The following is a 22,013-nucleotide window of genomic DNA, read 5'->3' as shown; positions in this document are numbered from 1 at the left end:
GGTTGCATGATCGGTACTCTTGTGAATCTTAAACAGAACGACGAAACGAAAAGAAAAAAAAATCGAATGTATGGATAGTCTGCTTTAATCCTCTTATATTAGAACATTGATCTAACCTGATTGCTTATGCTAGGATTTAACTCTCCGATTTGAGAATTACACTCCGTTGAGGAGGCCTACTTTGTCAAGCGTTGGTAGAGTTAGTGATTAATTTGCCACTTACCATCAAACAACATAAAGGGGTTGTTGACAATATATCATACCTTTAATCAAAATTATCCTTCATTACTTTTTTTATTATCTCCTTTGCTTCCATTGTTCTGATTTTGATCTCAAATCTCAAGTGTAATACGATCGTGTTGATAAGATTCTTGTGGCGAAGCTCTTTGGGTTTAGGAAGCAAATTAAAACAGGTCAACTAGTAGTATAATTATGTTGATAATTTCATTTGAATTTGACACAAATTGATGGAATGGGAGATCACTAGTGCTTACCAAAGTCTTCAAGTATATTCCCAAAAGCTTGTCTCCCCAATTGTGGGTCTTACTTATTTAAAAGGGTCTTAGGGTGTAGGCATTCAAATTATTTAAAAACATGTTCTCTTAAATGTTTAATATTAGTGACACATTACATATTAGTTGATTATTGTTTGTATATAAATAATAATTCATAATTCGATATGTAAACTAATACAATGTTATCACATCGGTTAAGATTTAAAAAATTGAGATATGAATTGGTGCTTCTGAAAAATTTAATCATTCTTGATACTCTTTTTATTAAAATGCAAAAATATATATATATAATTTTTGTACTTTATAAGTGAAGCAAAGTTCGAACGGTCACATCATGACAAATATTTGGCTTACTAGAAAATGTCACATTTAAGGATGATGATTTTCACACGTAATTTTACTTCTCACATACTCTTTCAATTGTTGAATAGTTTTTAACACTATATGTGGGGTAAAATAGAATGTGTTAATGTTGTGTGTCATTCAATATATATTTCTTTCACAGTCTTTCGTTCATTCTTTCTTATATAATCGTATCTTCCGCATTCTTTCTTCTATTTACAACACAAAATACGAAATCAGAGGTATGGAAACGAAACAGTAATTAAACGATTCTGATAATTATGTCTTAAGCTTTGGAATTATGTCATGTCATTCATTGGATGGACGATGATCAAAAAGCCACTGACTATGAAAGCCACCATTCATCATCGTCAACAAACGCACATCTTGAAAACATGTTACATTGTTTCCGCAACTCAATTCTGAATTGAACCCCATTACAAAACCTTATATGTCCTAATCCCAACTTACAATTTTTTTCTCCATTTAACTTAAAAATAATAATAATAATAAAAAGTCCTAACCCATAAATTACCCAAAACTAAAAAATAAAATAAAAGGAAAAGAAATTTATATAACAGTCACCACCTTGTTGACTTTTATTTTTACCGCATCTTCCTTTCAGGAGTCCAGTGCGGCAAAGATGGGCTGATATGCTTGGAAATTACCCTGGAGTCCAGTAACTCCATGATTGGGGTAAAATTCACACACCGCGGTACCTTGTACTGATTAATCGACGCGCCTCTCGAGATCGCGTAGTCCATCAACTCCTCGAACGTGCCGTTCTTCACCACGCGTATCTCTAGCGGCCCGATCGAGTTGTCCGCCACTCGACCCTGCCGATACACCGAGTTAAGTGATTCCTCCATCGTTAGGCAGCACTGGTCCATCACTGAGTCGAACGATTCGCTCTCTGAGTTCGTCGAGTCCTTCACGAGAAGCTCCCAATAGATCACGTAGTGCCCCGGGATTGTCGTCGTGTCGGCGTGACTCGTGTACTCCACCACGCTAGCGCTAAATTTCTTGAGGAGCTTGGAGGCGTTGTCGACGGCGAGTTGCAACTCTGCTTCGTCGGTCTTGTCCGAGTCGATGCTGAGCAAAACGTTCTTCCTCCTCACGAAGTGGAACTGCGGGGCCGAGTTGTGGAACCCGGTGACTCGGAGGATGTCCCCGACTCTGTATCGGTGAAGCCCGGCGTAGGTGGTGATTACGAGCTCGTACTCTCTTCCGACCTCGACCTCGACGAGGTCAACGAGTCTGGTTCCCGACTCGCCGCCGCCACTCACCGAGTTTGGCTCGTAAGGGAGGAACTCGAAATAGGCCATGTTTGGCATTATCGTGTAGGAAACTTCGGAAGGCTTGCACATCGGGTTGAGATTGAGTCCGAAATAACACTCGGACGATGCGTACATCGTACATGCCATCGGCAATCCGCCGCTGTAGTAATCCAACGTCGGAATGTACTGCGCCATCGCGCCAGTCACTATCACATCCAGATATTTCGTGTTTGGCCATATCCGAGTTAAAATCCCATCCCAATTTTCGTTTCCGCACTGTTTGGACATGAAATCCGCTAGCTCCGGGTCCGGTTTTAAGATCCCGCCTATGCAAGATTTCAAATCCGGGTCAGTTATTTTCGAGCTGAGAGTTCCGGTCCGGATGTCTTCTGCTAGTTGTTGCCAGTTGAGCTGGAGGAACCGTATTGCACGGAGGAGACCGGACGCAAAAACGGCGCCGAGGCGGAGGACCTTTTCGCGCTCGAGGAGGCCGCAGAGCATTTGGGCGTACATGCTCTGGAAGGAGTCCGGGCAAAGGATTGCCTCATTGGGACTCGTGTACACGTTGTACGGGTCGTACGGGCGCGTCTTGAAGTGCTCGCTTTTGTAGTAGCTGGTGAGAACGGGTCGGGCCAAAAGCCCGCCCGGCGTCTTTGTTTCGGACTTCACGAACAGAAAGTATAGGCCCTTTCCTTTGTCCAGCCCGGGCACACAACTGTTCCATTTTGAAAAAATGAGTTTATTAGAAAATGATAAGTTAATTAAATAATAAATAAACAAATTTAAACGTCTATTTTAATTAAATAACTATTTTTAAAATACTTACAGGTTCATGACGGGCATGAGAAGGCTGTATAATAATTGGCGGCGATCCAATTCCTCCTGAATTGTTGGCATCAGCTTCCTCTCTGCAGCTGAAGTCCCAGAACTGTAATTTTCCATAAAAATAAAAAATAAAAAGTCAACAAAATGAATAAATTAATTCACATATTTTTGTGAATAAAATTATACGGGTGATTAATTAGTTTGTGATTTAGTAATCAATTACCTGGTGAGGAATTCTGAGATGGGATGAGCTGACAAGATGGGAGCGCGATCACCATTGGCAATGCGTTGGATTTCGGGCTGGAGATCCTCGTAGGTAATCACGGGGAGTTTGGACTTGAAGGTTTTGCGGTCGGTGGCGCCGCCGAGTTCGAAGCGTTTAAGGTACTCGGTCTGGGCGTTGCGAGCTAGTATCTCGGACAGCACCCGCTCTTGGACGGCGTCCGCGTTCCGGGTAGTTTCTTCAATGAACTGTAACGCTTTGGCGTCCTTGTCGCAGGCCGGTGGGCCGAGGGGAGAGAGTGAGGAGTCGACAGCCATTTGAAGATAAGATTTTGGAGTGGCGAGGGCCGCAAGTCAATTTGAAATGAAGGGTCTTTTGTTGCGTGTTGGTTATAAACAGAGAGGAGAAGGCAGTGAGGGGAAGAGGAAAGAGAGAGATCGAGGAGGATTGTGTTTGGTGCAGTGGGATTGGGGACCGGGTTTGGAGGGCTTTATAAAGGGAGTGGAGGCCGTGCTGGGAGGGAGGGATGGGGAAGCTGAGAAAGGAAAACGGAGAGCCGTGGAAAATAAAAAAGAAAGGTGGTCTAAGAGAAAAGGAACAAGGGGGGCCCCACAACACGTAGACATGGCCTGAAATGAGGCGGGCATGTGGGGTTAGGTGCCTCCTCTCTCATACTCTGCTGGCATCTGACTCACGTAGTCCTCCTCTCTCCTCCTTAAGGCTGCAGAGAGCAGTAACAACACTAAATTCACATCACATGCATGCAAATTCCAGTATGTATTATATTATTGTGATGTGGAACAGTCCTTGCTTTTTGGATGCTCTTGTTAATTTTGTTTCAAGAAGAACGAAGCTTAATTATTCATTGGAAATTTAGAAGCAATGGTAACAAGAGCATCAAGCAATTAAATTCATAACCCAATCTAATTCATAAATGGGATCAGTTTTATGAATCTTAGAACGTCATCATTTTTGGTTTTGTACCATATCTTTCGTTAGAACTAAGTAGTCCAAGTCTTTTTTAGAGTCTCTTTCTAAGTCTTGCTAGGTCTTCCTCTACCCATTTGGCCCTGAGTCTTTATGTCATTTTCACATTTTCTAACCAGAGCATCTGTACGTCTTCGTTTCACTTATTTTGGCCCTGATTTCTTAATTTTATTCCCTTGCATAAATGTAGGGGTTTGCCTCTTTGAGTTAACACTACTTTATACCATTATATATAATTAACAGAAGAAACAAAAAAATTAATACTTTGTTGTTAATTGATCAATGGGAACATGAGCTACTAAAACTAAATTAAGACTGCATCTAGCAACCGTCGCAATCATATAAAAACCTAACCCTAATCTGAACCCTAACAATAATAATAATAAATAAAATAGGGGAAGTGTTATTGTCACTCTAAAAATCTCATTTTACACTCCTTACAAGTGTATTTTTCTTTTCTAATATAGAAAGTTTGGAGTGTAGAATGAGATTTTTGGAGTGCTAATAACAATTCCCATAAAATATTGGAACAAGAACCTCTGATATTTTCTAATGCGTCTCAACCGACATTTCATCATCCCTTTTAGTCTTCCACATGAAATTTTATACCTCTTTCTCAAGTCACCTCCACAATTTCAAAGCATTATCTTTGAAAAATATTACTTTTTTTCCCCTTGAAACTCAATAATTAATCGAATGCATTATTCATGCATGCATTTTTCAATTTGGGGTCAGTCGGGATAACCAATCGTAGCAGACACCATATGCAGAATGCTCACGAAACTGCTATAAAAAAAATTAATCAAAGTTTGTTGGGAGAACTCCAAATTATAACTAATTTTTATGGACTTTTATATCACTTTGTATGGAACACACAATATTGTATAATAAATTCTATTTTGGTGGAGTGTACCAAAAGCCACGCCACAATATTTCTTGCCGGTTTTGAAGAGTTTGTTTGTATAGTAGCAGCATTTGGAGAAAGACTTGCATAATCTAGATATATAATCATTTCAACATATCGTTTTAATTATATAACAATATGTGTCAGTTTATTTTACGCAACGTCTGTATCCATATGAAATAAATTGTTTAATAAAATTTGGAGGCCGGCATGCCCAACCGACCCATGGTTTTTTCAACAGTCAAATTTTGAGGGACAAGAGTTTGGATTGGAATAAGAAAAAAAAAAATTAGGTTTTCATGGAAAAATATAGCTTTGAAGATCTTGACTTGTCAACAACTATCCCTGGCAAAGCTGCAAAAGAAAGGGACATGTAAAGGAGCTTTTCTTTTCACTTCTTTTGTTTAGTCATATTTGACAAATATTTGGACCACACAAGACATATTAGTATATCATTAGGCTAAGTTAAGCTTACATCATTATTTGATTATAATAATATTCCTACATCTGATTAGTGTGTGATCTGAATTGATTAAACATTAGACTGGCCGGTGTCTCACAAAATTGAGATGGTAGGGTTAACCCATTATAAATATGCTTGGGCATAACAAGCTAAATTTTAAACACAATGCATGCCTATCTCATGGGTTTGGACATAGCAATTCAATATCTTTTCAAAATATATGAATTCCAAATTAATTACTTTTAATTAATAATGCTGCTATAAAGTGTATATTAAATTTTTTTTTTTTAAGTACAACAATATATTTTACACTAAGAGGAGGGGCAGTTCGATTAAGCCACACCATGACCCGCCTAATTTGGTATCAAATTCACCATCAACGAGATTCGAACCTAAGACCTCTCACTTACAAGTGAAAATGAATATCACTAAACCGTAATACTGAGTGGTTAAAGTGTATATTAATTTTAGTTATGATTAAGAGATTTTGAAGGAAATAGTTGTGTATGATCGTCTAATATGTCTCGAATAGATAAAAGTGAATTCGTTTACTAAAGTTTGTGACACATATCCCTCTCTATTTGAGCATCTCCAATAATCCCAGTTGTCCAAAGAAAATGGATCCATTGGAGGAAAAAAGGAGGGGCAGTTAGGTGAAAGGCAGGAGCCCTATTGCGCCACGCGGCGCTTTGTATGGTATCTGGTTTCAAAAAAACTGAGAATTCAATGGTCATTATTAATCTAACTCTAAAAAAATTAAAACTCACAAAAATTACAAAAAATATTCTTAAAAAAATTATTAAAATTTTTAAAATTCATAAAGTTCACACTTAAAAAAAAAATCTTACAAAGCTCAACAAATTTGCAAATTAAAATTACACATAAAAATTTATAAAATAAAATACTGCAAGTTTAACATTTAAGCATGAGAATGAACTTCATTCATTTCAAGCAAGTTTGATCGCCCACATGTGCTCAATCAAGTCATTTGGGACTTGTTTGCATATGTGGTTTTGTACTTTGGCCCTTGTGTTTTGTCAGTGCTGATCGCGTATCAGCTAACCCAAATAGCAAATTGGTGAGGTACATGGTGGTAATTGGGCCATCATGTGCTTTGCATACGACTTTTTTTTCTTATGCCTACTAGCAGCCTTTTTATTTAAGTTTCTCACTTGTAACATTTACTTCCATCAATGAATCTTATGTTGAACCCAACCAAAAAAAAAAGTCACAGTGACTCTTTTTGTGGATATAAGTCAAATGTACAGTGTGGTAACGATGAATGACCATGATGAGGTAACATCAATCCCGTTCTAATGGATGTTTGGCTAATTCTTCAGTGTTGTCATGGGCTTGATAAATTCTAGTTTTTAAATTGTTCATTGTGTCTTCGTCCAAATATTCTTCATCGTAATCATACTCATCTTGCACATTCATATTGTGAAGGATGATGCACGTCATCATGATGCTTCGAAGTGCTCTATCATTCCACAGTCGAGCAAATCCTCTAATGATTGCCTAACGAGCTTGGAGTGTAACTGTTTGGGCCCAAAATAATATTTTGGGTTGAGCTTAGAGTTGTTCTCGGCCCAGTAACATTCATCTAGAATCTTGTCATGGGTTGTCCAGTAAAGATCGGCCGAATCCTATTGCTAGGAAGATTGGTTTAGATACGGGTGAGGTAGTCGAACCCTAGTGCAACAAGGAGTCTTAAAGCTGAAAATGCTTAGAATTAGGGGATGAATCTGGTATGTTAAGGAGCTTGGTTCAAAGTCCTATAGGGTTAGGATTGGCCAAAACCTGATCAGATTGGGTTGAGGAGTTCTAATCCGAGTACATTTCTAATTTAGCCGTGAATGGGTTCGCTGCTATAAATAGAGAAGGGAATGCATCATTCAGACCCTCTCCAAATCAACACACAAATTGCCATGCGCAAAGCTTCTCAACAACCTTGAGATTTTTTGCTCTTCCCCTTTCTTCCCGCCAACACATCTTCAGTTTGGATAAACAGCACTGTGAAGGTAACTAGCGATATCTTCAGTTTGGATAAACATCACTGGAACCGTAGAATCAACCGACCGAGGAATATCTTCAATTTGGATAGACAGCACTGCTTCGAGACCAATTGATTATTTATCTAAGTCTCGGTCAACAAAGATTTCCGAGTCCTTGTTGGTAGAGGTCATCTCATCAACCTTCTCAGTGAAGTGAGGTATTACTAGGTTACTAAGCTCGGCATATTGAAATCCAAGTTTTGTTTTATGATTGGATATTTGCAAGTATATTTTAGAGTTTGACATTCCGATGGCGGAACCACTTTTAGAAGCAAGACATTTATCTCTTTCGAGTATTTGTGTCTATACAGTTTAGTGCCAATTCAGTGTACTTATACTCTCACGAATATAATTATCAAGACTGAACCCGGTGCCGATGATTTGTGAACTTCCAAGAGATTAGTAGCCTTGTATTCAGGCTCTAGAACCCAATGGTCGAGACTTGTTCCTTCCTTGGCCGCAGTCGCAAGATCAAGAAGTCAACAACGCACCCAAGACAAGATGGCTTGTCAGGCCGAACTCGGCGGACGAGTTGGTACGCCCAGCACACAATCAAAGAACGTAGTTAGCTTATTAGTTACTTAGCCTACGCGCCACGTAGGCTTGGCAGTTTTTAGGGTCAACATTTTGGCATGCCCAGTGGGACACATCACTAAAGCTACGAATTTCATGACCATTGAAACATGGTTAGTTAAAAAAGAAAACAGTCATGGGTAAGTCAATGGCTAATCTTCCACCTACAGTCCAAAGCCCAAGAAAGACAACTTGTCACACAAAATCTTCCTGTTGCCGTAATACCTGAAGCCACAAGTACAACACGCTGAGAAAATGAAGTTAATCTCAGCGGTCAGACTTATGATCTAGAAATCCCTACCAAAACAACAAAAGGCGTTTTGGTTGAAGGACTAGTGGAGGATTGTGATGATGACGATAATGAGGCCTTCGATCCACCATCTAGATATTTCCTTCAGCGACAATTTGAAGAACAATCTTGGTAGTTTGAGAGGTAAAAAGCATACTTGAAGAGATGTGTGATAATAACATTGTGCACAGCAAATTGCTCGAAGTTTTGGTTAATAAAGTCCACGACATTTGACTCGTCGATCGACCCAAGTAGCTGCCTCTTCTAAAGAATCATCCCCTGCAAGTGATACAGGCCGAGACAGGATCTGCTGGGCTCAAAATGATTGACTTAGAGAAAAATGGTGAATCAAGCGGCATATAGGTCAGAACTGACTAAATAGCAGAAGCAGCGCTTGTTGACATGGTCAAAGTCCAAAGAATGATTGATTCGACCTTAAAAAACAAGCCCAAGTTTCCAAAATTCATTCACCCATATCCAGGCTTTGTAGAAAGGTTCGACTATCCTAAGGGATTCAAGATTCCAGACTTTAGCCTTTTCATTGGAGAATTATCTTTGTCCTCGTTAGAACACGTGGCTCGGTTCACTGCTCAATGTGGAGATGTTTACAGTGATTTTCATAAACTACAACTACTCAATTTCTTGTTAATCGACTCAGCGTTCGCATGGTACATCAACCTCCCACCTAACTCCTTCTAAAGTTGGAAGGAATTAGTCGAGAAATTTCATAAGCAATTCTATTGGCCAAGGATGGAAATGTCAGTTTCTTCTCTGGCCAGAATGGCTCAATCATCTAACGAGTCACTAATGGAATATCTTACGAGGTTTAGATCGACCAGAAATTGATGCCGAGTACCCTTCACTGAAGTCAAGTTTGTTAGGCTTGCCCTGAATGGCCTGGACGTGGAATACAAAAAGAAATTCTTGGGGGCAAACTTCTGTGATATGTATGAACTGGCTCAATATGTCATGCAATATGATTATTTACTCAAAGAAGAGAAAATCTCAAGGGATGATCTATAAAAACCCAATAGTAAGTTATGCATCGGTCGAAGACAAAGAGTCCTAATATGCCAGTATAGATGTGGTCGAGATAGTAATTGACAAACCATACGTATGCAAGGCGTTGGCCCTGTGGAAGCTGCCGTCAAAACGTCAAAGGTCCACACTTTCAAAATCACCAAGGTCGATGCCATCTTCGACTAGTTGTTACTTGCAAAAATCGTCAAGCTTCGGCCAGGACATAATATTTCCAAGGCCAAAAATTTGAAGGGAAAGATGTATTGCAAATACCACAACTCAAACAAGAATACGACAAATAATTGTGTCGTATTTCGCGACGCCACCCAAAGCTGGATTGAGAATGGCAAACTTAAGTTTCCCGAGAAACCTCCAATGGTCGTTGACACCGATCATTTCCCTTCGATAATGGTAAGCATGGTAAATGCTCATCTACCCAAGGACAAGAGAAAGGGAAAAGTCAAATTCATCCCAACGCAGTATGTCCCTAAGTAGAATTTTCAGCCGCTATTGAAAGTTGATATATCCTTGGACGAGCCATATAAATACTTTTCAAACCCAGCTTATACCGAGTCAATGTCAGACTCCAACACAGAGGAAATTAACGGGCCAATGGTTTTATGTAGTTGGTGTAAATCAAACATCATCATAACTGAGCCGAAGGTACAGCCACTTCGGGCTAAAGTACCACAACTAGCCTTTACAGCTGTGACAACATCTTAAAAGGTGCTCAATGCAGGCCAATGCTAGAAAGTTTTCGATAGCCTCGGCCTTCAAACACAGAATAACAAGCCGTCTTCGGCCATACAACAACTTAATTTCGATGCATCATTTTACAATAAAGATTATTATGTGTGCAACTCTGGCAGCTCAAGTTCACCCGCGAACCGGCGAACCTTCAAACCACCTAAGTCACATGACCAGCGTTGGTATAGCTACAACTCCTCTACTGGTGCATATACTGCGTAGTTGTCCAAATCGCAGAAATGTCGTCGCCAAAAAATTGACTATATGGCTCACCAACAATCATCCCAGGCTACCCTAGCTACCAAATGGCAACCGAAAGAAATAGTGGGAAATGATGATAACCGACAACTTCGAACAATCATGACTGAACTGCTTCAAGGAAAGAAGGTAATCGATCGTGATTTTGAAACCACAATTGAAGAGTCCAAGAAGTGAATCAAACTCCTTCTTCGGCCTGGGGAGATGAAACCTCACCTTGAGCACTTCCAGAAAGAAGCCAAAAGCAAACTTCTTATGGTACCTCCATAAGAGCCATAATTAAAGTCAAACGGAATCGCCACTCGCCATTTCTCGACAAAGCTTTTGAATACATGCAGAATTTTCATAAGAAGCATTTGGCTAATGACTTGTACGGCCTGCTAAATGCATGCCAAGAGTCTTTTAATCTAGCGTTAACCTGCCCCAATGCCGAATAGATTATCCAAAAGTGATCAGATCTGGGAATGAAGGCTAGGTTCCAACATATATATGAGGCCCGAGTTCTCAGCTTTGGGGTAGAACCATATACTAGGTTCCAACATCTACGCTACCATTTTGAAGTTTTCTTAGCTGTTTCTCTTTTCGGTCTTACGACCGATGAAAAAAACGCGTGGCATGTTTAGATGCTTACCTGGACACAAGAGACGCTTGCATTGCATATCAGAAGCAGACTCATAAGGTTTTATAAGCACAAGACCAAGTCCCAATGCCGAGCGAGCCAGTGGTCGAAATTCAAAACGAAACAACTCAGACAAACATACCGCATGAATGTTTTTTCACTGCAACCAAAGAAGACCCAACTAATAATGCCCAGGAGCAAAACACCTTGCCTGAAAATCCAAAGGACGAAGATCACAACCTGATAGGCCCTTCGGTCTTCGACAACATAAAAATCAGCATGGCCCATGTCTTACTTGCAGAATTTTGGCCAACCACATCCCAACCAAATGTCCTGGACAGTGACATGATTGCTGAGGAGGCCATGAAGTCGATTTTGTGGTCGCCGAAAAAATTAAGCAAATGAGCAAAGAGGATAAACTTAAAGCAGCTCGTACCAAATTGTTTCCCCATGTTTCATCCGTTAACCTTCATCACTTAAAGTCGTTGTATGTCACAACCCATATCAAAAGATACCCGATTTCTAAAAATTTTGTCGACTGTGGAGCAACAGTCAACATCATGCCCGTTTCAATCATGAAAGCATTACATCACTCCAAAGATGAACTCATTCCATCAAGGGTAACCATGAGCAGCTTTGTCAGCGACAAATCTTAAACCAAAGGAGTATTTGCTTTAGAGGTGGCTATCGCAGGTTGAAATCACATGACCGTTTTTTTATAGTCGATTCAAAGATCGAGTATAATGCATTGCTTGGTCGTGATTGGATCCACCAAACTGGCTGTATCTCCTCATCATTATGTTAAGTCCCCATCTTTTAGGACTGCAAATCAGATGTAGTTCATCCGGCCGATAATTAGCCGTTCAAAGCTAATATGATTCAAGCATGCTATTACGATGATCATGTCGGTTACATCACCCTACAAGGTTTCAAGGAAAAATGATGGCCGACTCGGATCTTAGTTCAAAAAGCCATCGAGGTTGGCGTCTAGACTGTTTAGCAGGATTCAGCAAGACTCGAGTTGATTAACCTAATTAACGATCCTGATACTTGATACCAAATAGGATAGACGCCCGGCCGTAGTTTCATCTATCATGGAACGCCTGCTGGTAAATTAGTAAACTATTTCCGAGCAACCAAATTTTGGCATGAACTTAGTAGAGTTCCTTGCTGAAAGAGACAACGATCCAGCCCTATCACTTGATAAAATCCAAGCTGCCCCAGCCGAGCTCGAAGACAGTCGTCCCTAAGTCAAAGATCCATTAGATAAAATAAACGTTGGAATGACTGATGACCCTCGGCCTTTATTTAGTAGTTCTTTGTTGCCCCAACCTATGAAAGCTGAGCTTTGTAAATTGCTCAAAGAATTTAAAGACTGTTTCACTTAGAGTTACCATGCATGGCCTGGATCGAACACTCATCGAGCACGAATTATGCATCAAGGTTGGTTGTAAACCTTTTCGCCAAATCTCCCCCCCCCCCCCCCGATGATTCTCGATCGAAGTTCATCTCGGCATAAAAGATAAACTCATTCAACTTTTAAAAACCAGTTTTATTCAGACAGCTTGATACGTTGAATGGTTGGCGAATATTGTCCTAGTTTTAAAGAAAAATGGTACTATACGTATTTGCATTGTTTTTGTAATTTGAACTTGGCAACCCCTAAAGATGAATATACAATGCCAATTTCAGACTTGTTAATTGACGCTACAGCAAACCACGAGATGTTATCTTTCATGGACAGCCGCGCTGGTTATAACCAAATTTTCATTGCTGAGGTCGACATCCACAAAATCACTTTTCGTTGCCCCAAGGCACTCGGGACCTACGAATGGGTCGTCATGCCTTTTGGACTTAAGAATGTCGATGCCACATATCAACGCGCTATAAATACCATGTTTTATGACCTGATTGGCACAGTCATTGAGGTATACATCGATGATGTTGTGGTCAAATCAAAGCACCGCCAAACGCATTTAGATTTTTGGTGAGTTGTCCTTTGTATGCGCCAACATAACCCTAAAATGAACCCTACCAAATGCGCATTTCGTGTATCGGCAGATAACTTATTGGGTTTCCTTGTACATCATCGTGGCATCGAGGTAGATGAGAATAAAGCTCAAGTGATCATTAATGCTCCACCCCCAACAACCAAGAAGCAATTACAATCCTTACTCATCAAAATTAATTTCCTCTACTATTTCATTTCTAACTCAACGAGGAAAATGAAGGTTTTTTCCACACTCTTGAAACTTAAGGATTTTGAAAAATTTGAATGGCGCGATGAACATCAGGATGCTTTCATGCAAATTAAGGTCTCCCTCACCACCCTAGATGTCATCGTGCCACCTCGGCGCGGTAAACCTCTTAAGTTGTATATCTCAGCTGCCAAGAAATCCATTGGTTGTCTTCTTGCGCAAGACAACGACACTGGGTGGGAGCATGCCATTTTTTATCTTAGCTGGAATTTGAACTCAGCTAAGATAAATTACTCAGCCGTCGAGAAACTTTGTTTGGCTTTGTTCTTTGATGCGTCTAAACTCAAGCATTACATGCTCCCTTCTATTACTCAGGTCATCGCCTAGACATATGTTATTCGCTATATTCTCACTCGATTGATAGTAAAAGGCCGAATTGGGAAATGGACAATGGCGCTATCGAAATTTAGTTTGCAATATATGCCCCAAAAAGCTATCAAATGACAGGCGCTGGTCGGTTTCTTAGCTCAACATCCTTCTCTATATGGTTTTGGGGGCAACGACGTCAAAATTAGCATGGTGGAAACACGTGATAATTATTGGACGATGTATTTTGACAACTCTAGTACCTCGACCTCGGCCAGCGTTGGAATCGTCATCCAATCCTCTGATCACTACCGATGGTATTTTTCTCTCAAGTTGGATTTTGACTATACAAACAATCAGGCCGAATATGAAGCCCTCATTACCAGCCTTAATGTCCTTCACGACTTGAAGGCAGCCTATGTGTTCGTTCTCGGTGATTTAGAACTTGTGATTAACCAACTCAATGGGACTTATCGTTGCATGAGTTGTACTCTAGCGTCCTATCATATGGTTGCCAGCTATTTAGGATAATCATTTGTAGGCATTACGTTCAAGCACATTTGATGAGTTTGAAATACTAACGCAGACGAGTTAGCTTAAATAGCTTCCGGAACACAACTCCTAGGGGCAAACAGGGCCAGGTCTAACCAGTGGTGCAACATCTACACCCGGCCTTAGTTGATCAACAAGTTCTCCAACACGACCACATAATCCATACACGAGTTATGTCCCTACCTTCATTGTTGGAACAAGAGGATCTTATGGATATCTGCGCGGTTGAGACATTATCAAACGACTAGAGAAGATTATTCATACAGTATCTTGATAATCCTAGTGGCAAACACGACTGCAAGACAAGGGTACAAGCCACAAATTACATAATATACCAGAATGAACTATACCAAAAAGGTGAAGACGGTATGTTATTATTGTGCCCCGGCCCGGATGAGGTCATCTAAGCTATTACAGAGGTACACGAAGGAATATGCAGGGTTCATCAATCCGGAAGCAAAACACGTTGGTTGCTCTGCCGACATGGTTATTTATGGTCAAGTATGTTAAAAGATTGCATTGAATACGCGCAAGGTTGTATACAATGTCAAATCCATGGGCCCATATAAAGGGTCCCTACCGAATTACTTCACTCGGTCACCTAGCCATGAACGTTCAGAGGATGGGCCATAGATGTAATCGGTAAGATTACGCCGTCTTCCAGATCGGCAAAGCATGCATGGACAATTGTAGGGACCGACTACTTCACCAAGTGGGTCAAAGAAAAATCATACACCAAGTTAACATCAAAAAAAGTTTGCAATTTTGTAGAAGAAAACATTGTGACAAGATTCGGCATACCAAAAACAATTATAACGGACAACGACATGATTTTAACAATCAATAGGTTTAAAGAATACATAGCAAGTTTGAAAATCTAGCTTGAACAGTTCACGCCGTATTACCCACAAGCAAACAGACAGGCCGAAGCAAGTAATAAAGTTCTAATCGGTATCCTTGAGAAAATGATAAAAGAAAAGCCTGGTATATGGCATTTAAAGTTATACAAGGCATTATGAGCATATTAACCTTCACTCCGATCAACAACAGAGACGACCCCATATGCATTAACTTATGGACACGACGCAATGCTACCAATCGAGCTAAGCATAAACTCGTTAAGAGTTATTAAACAAAGTAGTTTGTTCAGTGCAGAGTATTGTTAGGCCATGAGGCAAGAGTTAGAGGATATCGAGGAAGCTAGGCTCGATGCCTATAATTTACTATTGGTGCAGAAAAAGTTTGCAGAATGGGCTTATAATCGACGAGTTAGGCAAAAGACATTCAGTGAAGGTGAGTTAGTATGGCAAACCGTGTTACCAATAAGGATTAAGGAACCCAAATTTGGGAAATGGTTGCCGAATTGGGAAGGTCCATTCATCGTCCAAAAAGTTCTCGGCAGAGAGGCATACCACCTCAAGGATCGAACTGGTTTAATTCATAAATTACCAATCAATGGGAAATTCTTAAAGAAATATTATCCGATCACTTGGGAGATGCAAGAATAAAGGATTGATTTCATTAATTTTCAAAGGGCGTACACGTAAAATTACAAAAAGAAACCGATCGGGCTACAAGCTGGCACATAAAAATCCTAAGGAGTCGAAGGAAGAAAAGCTTCACTTCGCCTATCGTGACCTCGGCCTGTCGTGTTCTTTTGTTAGCCTTTAGTTGCTTTATCCATTTCATACCAGCTATGTACTCTACCAGTTGAGGTTCATTCGACCCAAAATCCTTTTCAAGCTCAAAAACAACGCTCGATCTCTGATGATAAAGTTCAACAATTTGACGGTCAAGGTCGGCCAATCTCTCCTTCTTTGCCTTAATTACCTCGAGCTCTAGTCAGATAGCTTCGTGGGCAGTTATTGCAACCTTGAAGTCGTCCTCTGTTTGAAGAGCCTTCTAGAAAACAGCTTGATATTGTTGAGTTCTTTCCAGGACAGTTGACAGATGAATAACACTCTCGTTGCTCAGCAGGCTGTCAGTTGCAAGGTCGTTCAAGCACTCTCCCATAAAGTTGAGACCTTTACGTTAAAGGATTTATGGCAAGGTCATTCATGTAGCTTGGCGAAGACGCTAGACTCGACCGTGGTTGCAGATGGCCCAGCTGTCCCTGAAGTGCTAGAGAGAAAGGCGTCAAGCTTGACTTCCCATGAAGGCTGCATAGAAAAGATTTGTTAGAGAAAAGATAATTCAAAAGGTTGGCAGAGAAAGAGGTTGTGTTAGACCTACCAAGAAGAGACTTCAGCCATGTCTGCTGGTTCGTTGGTCAAACCCAGAAAGCTTAATGGCCGAGCCCAGTGTTTAAGGCAACTTTTCAATTCATGCGGCCAATGAAGGTTATATATGTTTGATGGCCAATCAGATGGCAAGGAAATATAAATTCGACGCATAGAATTTTCAGTGAAATGAGCGATTGGGCACTTGGCATTTAATGTTTTTCTTGGTTTAGAGTTCTAAGGCAAGAAATTAATAAAAGAAAATGATGATGAGTCTTACAAAGGTCGAAGTGACCTTCTGAGAAGGGATATCGAAGTTCTGGTCATAGGGATGAATCGGCGTCTCTATTGTTGCTTCTGGTTCAACAGAATGTGCTGCTTCATATCCCAAACCTATTTCGACCACTTAGGGGTTGATCTGGCTAGCCATCTCGACCGCCAGTTAGAGATCACCCAGAGGGGATGCGACACCTTTACCATTGTTCAGAGGCAAAGAACTTATAGTAAGTGGTTCAACCCGTCGATGGCGCCTCACTAGCTAGGGTATTTCGTTCTCGTTCTCCTGATCATAAAAGAAAATTGTTCGTTAGTTGGGAGATCTAGTCAAAATGAAAGGAAAACATTATTAAAGGAAATTGTCATACCTCTTCTTCCAGGACGATCACTGGATTCTTCTTTGGATTGGGGGAAAAAGTTTCTCTCGGCTGTGGTTGCCACATTTTCCAGAGTAGCAGTTACAGGGTCAACATCAGCAAGGGTAACGGTCAGCTCTGGGATCGCAAGTTCCTCGACCATTGGGGTGATGACTGGTTCAACTTTAACACCAGCTTGCGTGGTGGCTTGAACCTCGATCACCTGGCCCATGGTTGGGGTCAAAGGATTTTGTGGTCTTTTCACTTAGACTTGAATAACAGGAAAATAGAGAATGATACTAAGAGTGGTTGTTTCTGTGGTCTAACTTGAAATAACTTAAATCTCTGACTCTCCACTCTCCCTTCTTTGCCTTCTCATTGATATAAGCATCCCACTAATTGGTGCAAGTGCTAGTATTATGGGTTTTTGGAGTATTCGGCCGAAGGCCGAATTTGGTACATAGTTCTTGAAATTTTTGCTCGGTTTCCTCGTATTTCCTCTCTGAAGAGCTGGAAAGGCGTTCTTAGCTCAAAAGTGAGTGAGAAGTGAGGAGTGGCATAGGATAGCCTTGAAAGAAGCTTAATTGACAAGCCACGAAGTTGGGATGGTAGACTTTCTAGCTAGTTCATCGAGCATCGCAACTAAGTAGAAGGTCGTGAGCCCGTAAGCGACCGCCAAGACTATCGAAGGTCGGCTTCCTCAGTCTCCTCCCATGCCAATGTAGAGAGTTTGATGGAAGATGGATATTTCTGGCAGCGGCAAATCAGAAATTCATCGTCTGATAGATCTTCAAACCCGAAGAAATACTTAAAGATGTTTTCGACCGGGTGAGTAGGAATAGGTTACGAGGCCAGTTGAAGACCCATCACTTCATAAGAGTTGAAGCTTGGGATTTCTGGCCTCAGCGTGGAAAAGTTGACCTGCAGCCAGAGTTGGAAGACCCATAGTGGGCCTTTCTGGTGTGGATCGATCTTCCCTATAGAAGTTTAGGCCAAGCACCAATTGAGGTTAGTGAGGATGGTCGGGCTGAGGGCCAGGATATGGCCGTTGGCCAGAGCTTCTGCCATTGGCATATTTTTGACCAAGCACTTGTTCGACTTGGTACAAAAGATGAATTTATTGTACCAATAAAACAAGAAGACCTTGTGCTCTCTTTTTTTAAGATCTTCTTTCTCTGGACCAGCAAAGTGGTTGATTAAGGTGTTGTAGTTGAAGAAATTTTTGTGCAATTTGTGCACATCTTCTTTTGATGGCTGTTGATCCTTCTTTGTCAAAACCTCGATGGTACGATCGTTGAAGACTGCTTTTAGATCCAGATTGAACTGATACCAAGAAACATTGGTATCACTTAGGATACTGGCAGGAGAAATATCGAGTATGGCAATAATGCCCAGCATGGTTGGACCAATGGGTCTGAGAGGAAGAACCATAGTGTTGGTGGCCAAACACCAGAAGCTCAGGGCTACCATCAGGAGCCTCGGTCTATGTTGATTTCAAAGGTCAAGAGTTTGATTGCGTCAAAGATGCCAAGAGTCTTTCACTCATCACCAAAAGTGTGGTTCTATTTGAGTAACCTAATCAGCCCAAGTTACGGGGGTCGAAGGCCAAGCTCCTTGAGGTTTAGTCGATTCCCACTTCAACCAATCATACCCTTGGAATAGGGGTTTTAGGCAATGGGCCTTCAGCACCTCAGTGATGATTTCTAGGACGTTGTCCTTAAAGAGTGGTCCCAGAATCTGGTGAGTGGTGTTTAAATCACCCTCAAATCGAAGGGTTTTGATGGCACTCCGATTGATGAAGTCTTGGCATTTGTTACATTCCTCAGTGAGCTTAGTGATGAAAGTATTAGAGGCCATTGATGAAGGTTTGGAGTTGTTCTGGGTTTCGAGGCTTGGGTTCTTTTTTCTAGGTTGGGAGCAAATGGCAAGAATTTCTAAAAGTTAAAAGCATGAAAGTTCAAATCAAGCTACGCAAAGTGGTACGCATTATTAAAGATGGATAGTTGTGATGAAAAGCTGCCACGAGTCAAGAAAACTGCCAGAGGTGAGAGGTCGTGCTTAATAAATGCATTTGTGTGGTTAAAGTATTTGAGGCTTGCAATGTTCTCTGGTTTTTCTAGAAGGAATATGCTAAGGGTTTATTCTTTGGCAATGAATCACTTCTTCAAGGTCAAGGGTCTGCCAGGAATTGTAGGTCGAAGACCTCAGGAACAAAAGGGTAATGTTTAGGCCTAAAATAATATTTCGGGCCAAGCATAGAGTTATTCTTAGCCCAGTAACATTCATCTAGAATCTTGTCATGTGATGTCCAATCAAGGTCGGTCGAATCCTGTTGCTATAAGGATTGGTTTAGATAAGGGTAAGGTAGTCGAACCCTAATGTAACAAGGAGTCTTAAAGCTGAAGATGCTTAGAATTAGGGGATGAATATGGTTTGTTAAGGAGTTTGGTTAAAAGTCCTATAGGGGTTAGGATTGGCCGAAACCTAATCAGATTGGGTTAAAGAGTTCTAATCAAAGTACATTTCTAGTTCGGCCATGAGGGGGGTTCGCTACTATAAATAGAGAAGGGAATGAATCATTTAGAGCCTTTCCAAATCAACACACAAATTTCCCTACGCAATGCTTCTCAACAACCTTGAGATTTTTTCCTCTTCCCTTTTCTTCCCGCCAACACACCTTTAGTTTGGATAGATAGCATTGGAGCCGTAGAATCGGCCAACCAAAAAGCATCTTCAGTATAGATAGACAACACTGCTTCGAGACCGACTGATTATTTATCCAAGTCTCAGTCAACAAGGATTTATGAGTCCTTGTTGGTAAAGGTTATCTCATCAGCCTTCTTGGCGAAATGAGATGTTACCAGGTTACTATGCTTGGCACATTGAAAGCCGAGTTTTGTTTTATGAGTAGATATTTGAAAAGTACATTTTAGAGTTCAGCACTCCGACGGCTAAACCACTTTTACAATCAAGACATTTATCTTTTTCAAGTATTTATGTCCGTATAGTTTGGTGCCAATTCGGCCTACTTATACTCTCATGAATATAATTATCGAGACCGAACACGACGCCAACGATTTGTGAACTTTGAAGAGATTAGTAACCTTGTCTTCAGGCTTTAGAACCCAAAGGTCGAGACATGTTCCTTCCTCAGTCGCAGTCGCAAGATCAAGAACTCAATAGCGCACCCGACGCCACATCAACATATTTTACTCCCTAACCAAACTCAGCCGATGAGTTGGCACGCTCCGCACACAACTGAAGAACGTAGTTAGCTTATTAGTTACTCAGCTTGTGCACCATGTAAGCTTGGTAGTTTTTAGGGTCAATAGTAACAAAACACCTCTCCACATCCTTCATGTACCCCTCTTGCTTTGTCTCAAAGTGTTTTTCCTTCGCTATGTGTGGATTTGGTGCTGTCTTGACCAAAGTGGACCACAAGATATAAATTTCATTAGCTAGATAGTATGCCCTTGATTACTATGTACCATTGATTTGATACATGATTTGAGGTGACTCTCCTCTCAGCACCACGTTGAAAATAGATGATTGACCAGGAACATTTAGGTTATTTTGAGCTTTTGGGATACCGAAGAAGGCATGCCAAATCCATGTATCAAATGATGTCATTGCCTCTAAAATGATACTTTTGTACCTTTTAATTTTCGTAATCTCCTTGCCATGAATTTGGGCAATTTTCCACTGCCAATACATGCATTCAATACTTCCAATCATGCCAAGAAAACTTGAACCTTAGTTGTCTACTTATGGTGTATAAATATTAGATTGCATAGCAGAACCTATCAAGTACCTCAAAATAGTGGATTCCCCTCATCCTTGTTATCTCATCAATCGGTCACCCATAAGCAAGCATCCACAAGAGACTCGTGATTTTTTGCTCAACAAGAAAACCTAAGCATACGCACCATCCTTCTTTTGAACAAAGTAATTATCATGGTTGCAAATAGCAATCATAATTATGTTGAATAACTGTGGTCACATCCTAAATCTCCTAAATCCATTGTTCAAAGAATTTTGTTTTGTAAAAATCTATGAACTAAGACGCATAAAGATGATGGAGTAGGTATGGTGTGAGTAGATCTGGTGGTTTAAAGGTTTATGTGGAGAAAAATGAGGAAATCATAAGATTGGATAATGACATGTGGCATTAAATGAATGGTCGAGAATCTTATAAAAAATCTGAGCGAATATTTACTAATGGATAATTACACATAGCACTACATGGATAGTTGAGAATCTTAACCAAAATCTACAACGATACTAACATGTGGAGGATAAGACCAAGAAAACATTAGAAAAATAAACAATATATTTATGGATAGTAATCATCTTTGCCTTGCCCTTCCTCCTTCCAAACAATTAGACTTTCACAAAGGTAATTACTATTTAGAGTGAATAGTAAGGGCAATTGTGTTGCCCTTACCCTTACCTTATTGTTTGGACCCAAATTAATAGTTTTAGGCCGAGAGCAATCATTAGCTCAACCCAAGGGAAAAGCCTTAGGGAACATGGAATATTCCCAAGTAAAGCCAGGCCCAAGGAAGAGCGGCCAAGTCCTACCATGAATCAGATTCCTTATAAGCCTAGATAGAGTTGTCTAAATCCTAATACAAGGAGGAGTCTTCAGGATTGAATTGAATGTCAATGATACTTTAAGAGTCAAGGAGTGTCTATTGAAGCCAAAGATTGAATCTAAAATGGAAAAATGGTGGGTTCAGGGTCCTAAGTTTGATAGAAATGGCTGAAGCCTATCTAAAAAGGATATAGGAGAAGTCAAAAGAATTACGATCTGAGTGGGATTCTACTTCGGTCCCACAATGAATAATCACTACAAATAGATAAGGCAGAGCAACATTCAAAACCCCTCCAAATCAACACACAAATCTGCCCTGAGTAAATATTCGCTCTACGCGAATCCTCTCAAACTTC

The 22,013-nt window shown here is 40.5% G+C and overlaps 1 protein-coding gene across 1 annotated transcript; it reads right to left on the bottom strand.

Moving 5' to 3' along the window:
* Nucleotides 1-1,242: 1,242 nt before the first annotated feature.
* On the bottom strand, nt 1,243-3,500 carry LOC103942180 (probable indole-3-acetic acid-amido synthetase GH3.1). The gene is made up of 3 exons (XM_009352385.2): nt 3,183-3,500; nt 2,961-3,062; nt 1,243-2,849 (listed from the first exon to the last, which is right to left on the bottom strand). Exons 1-3 carry the CDS (start codon nt 3,497-3,499, stop codon nt 1,463-1,465), a joined length of 1,806 nt encoding a protein of 601 aa, XP_009350660.2. The 5' UTR covers nt 3,500; the 3' UTR covers nt 1,243-1,462.
* Nucleotides 3,501-22,013: the final 18,513 nt, after the last annotated feature.

The sequence above is a fragment of a genome, unplaced genomic scaffold (genome assembly GCF_019419815.1).
Source record: "Pyrus x bretschneideri cultivar Hongxiangsu unplaced genomic scaffold, Pyrus_bretschneideri_v1 Contig55, whole genome shotgun sequence".
Lineage (NCBI taxonomy): Eukaryota > Viridiplantae > Streptophyta > Magnoliopsida > Rosales > Rosaceae > Pyrus > Pyrus x bretschneideri.
Note: the sequence above shows the minus strand (reverse complement) of the source record. Positions and strands in the feature narration are given on the sequence as shown.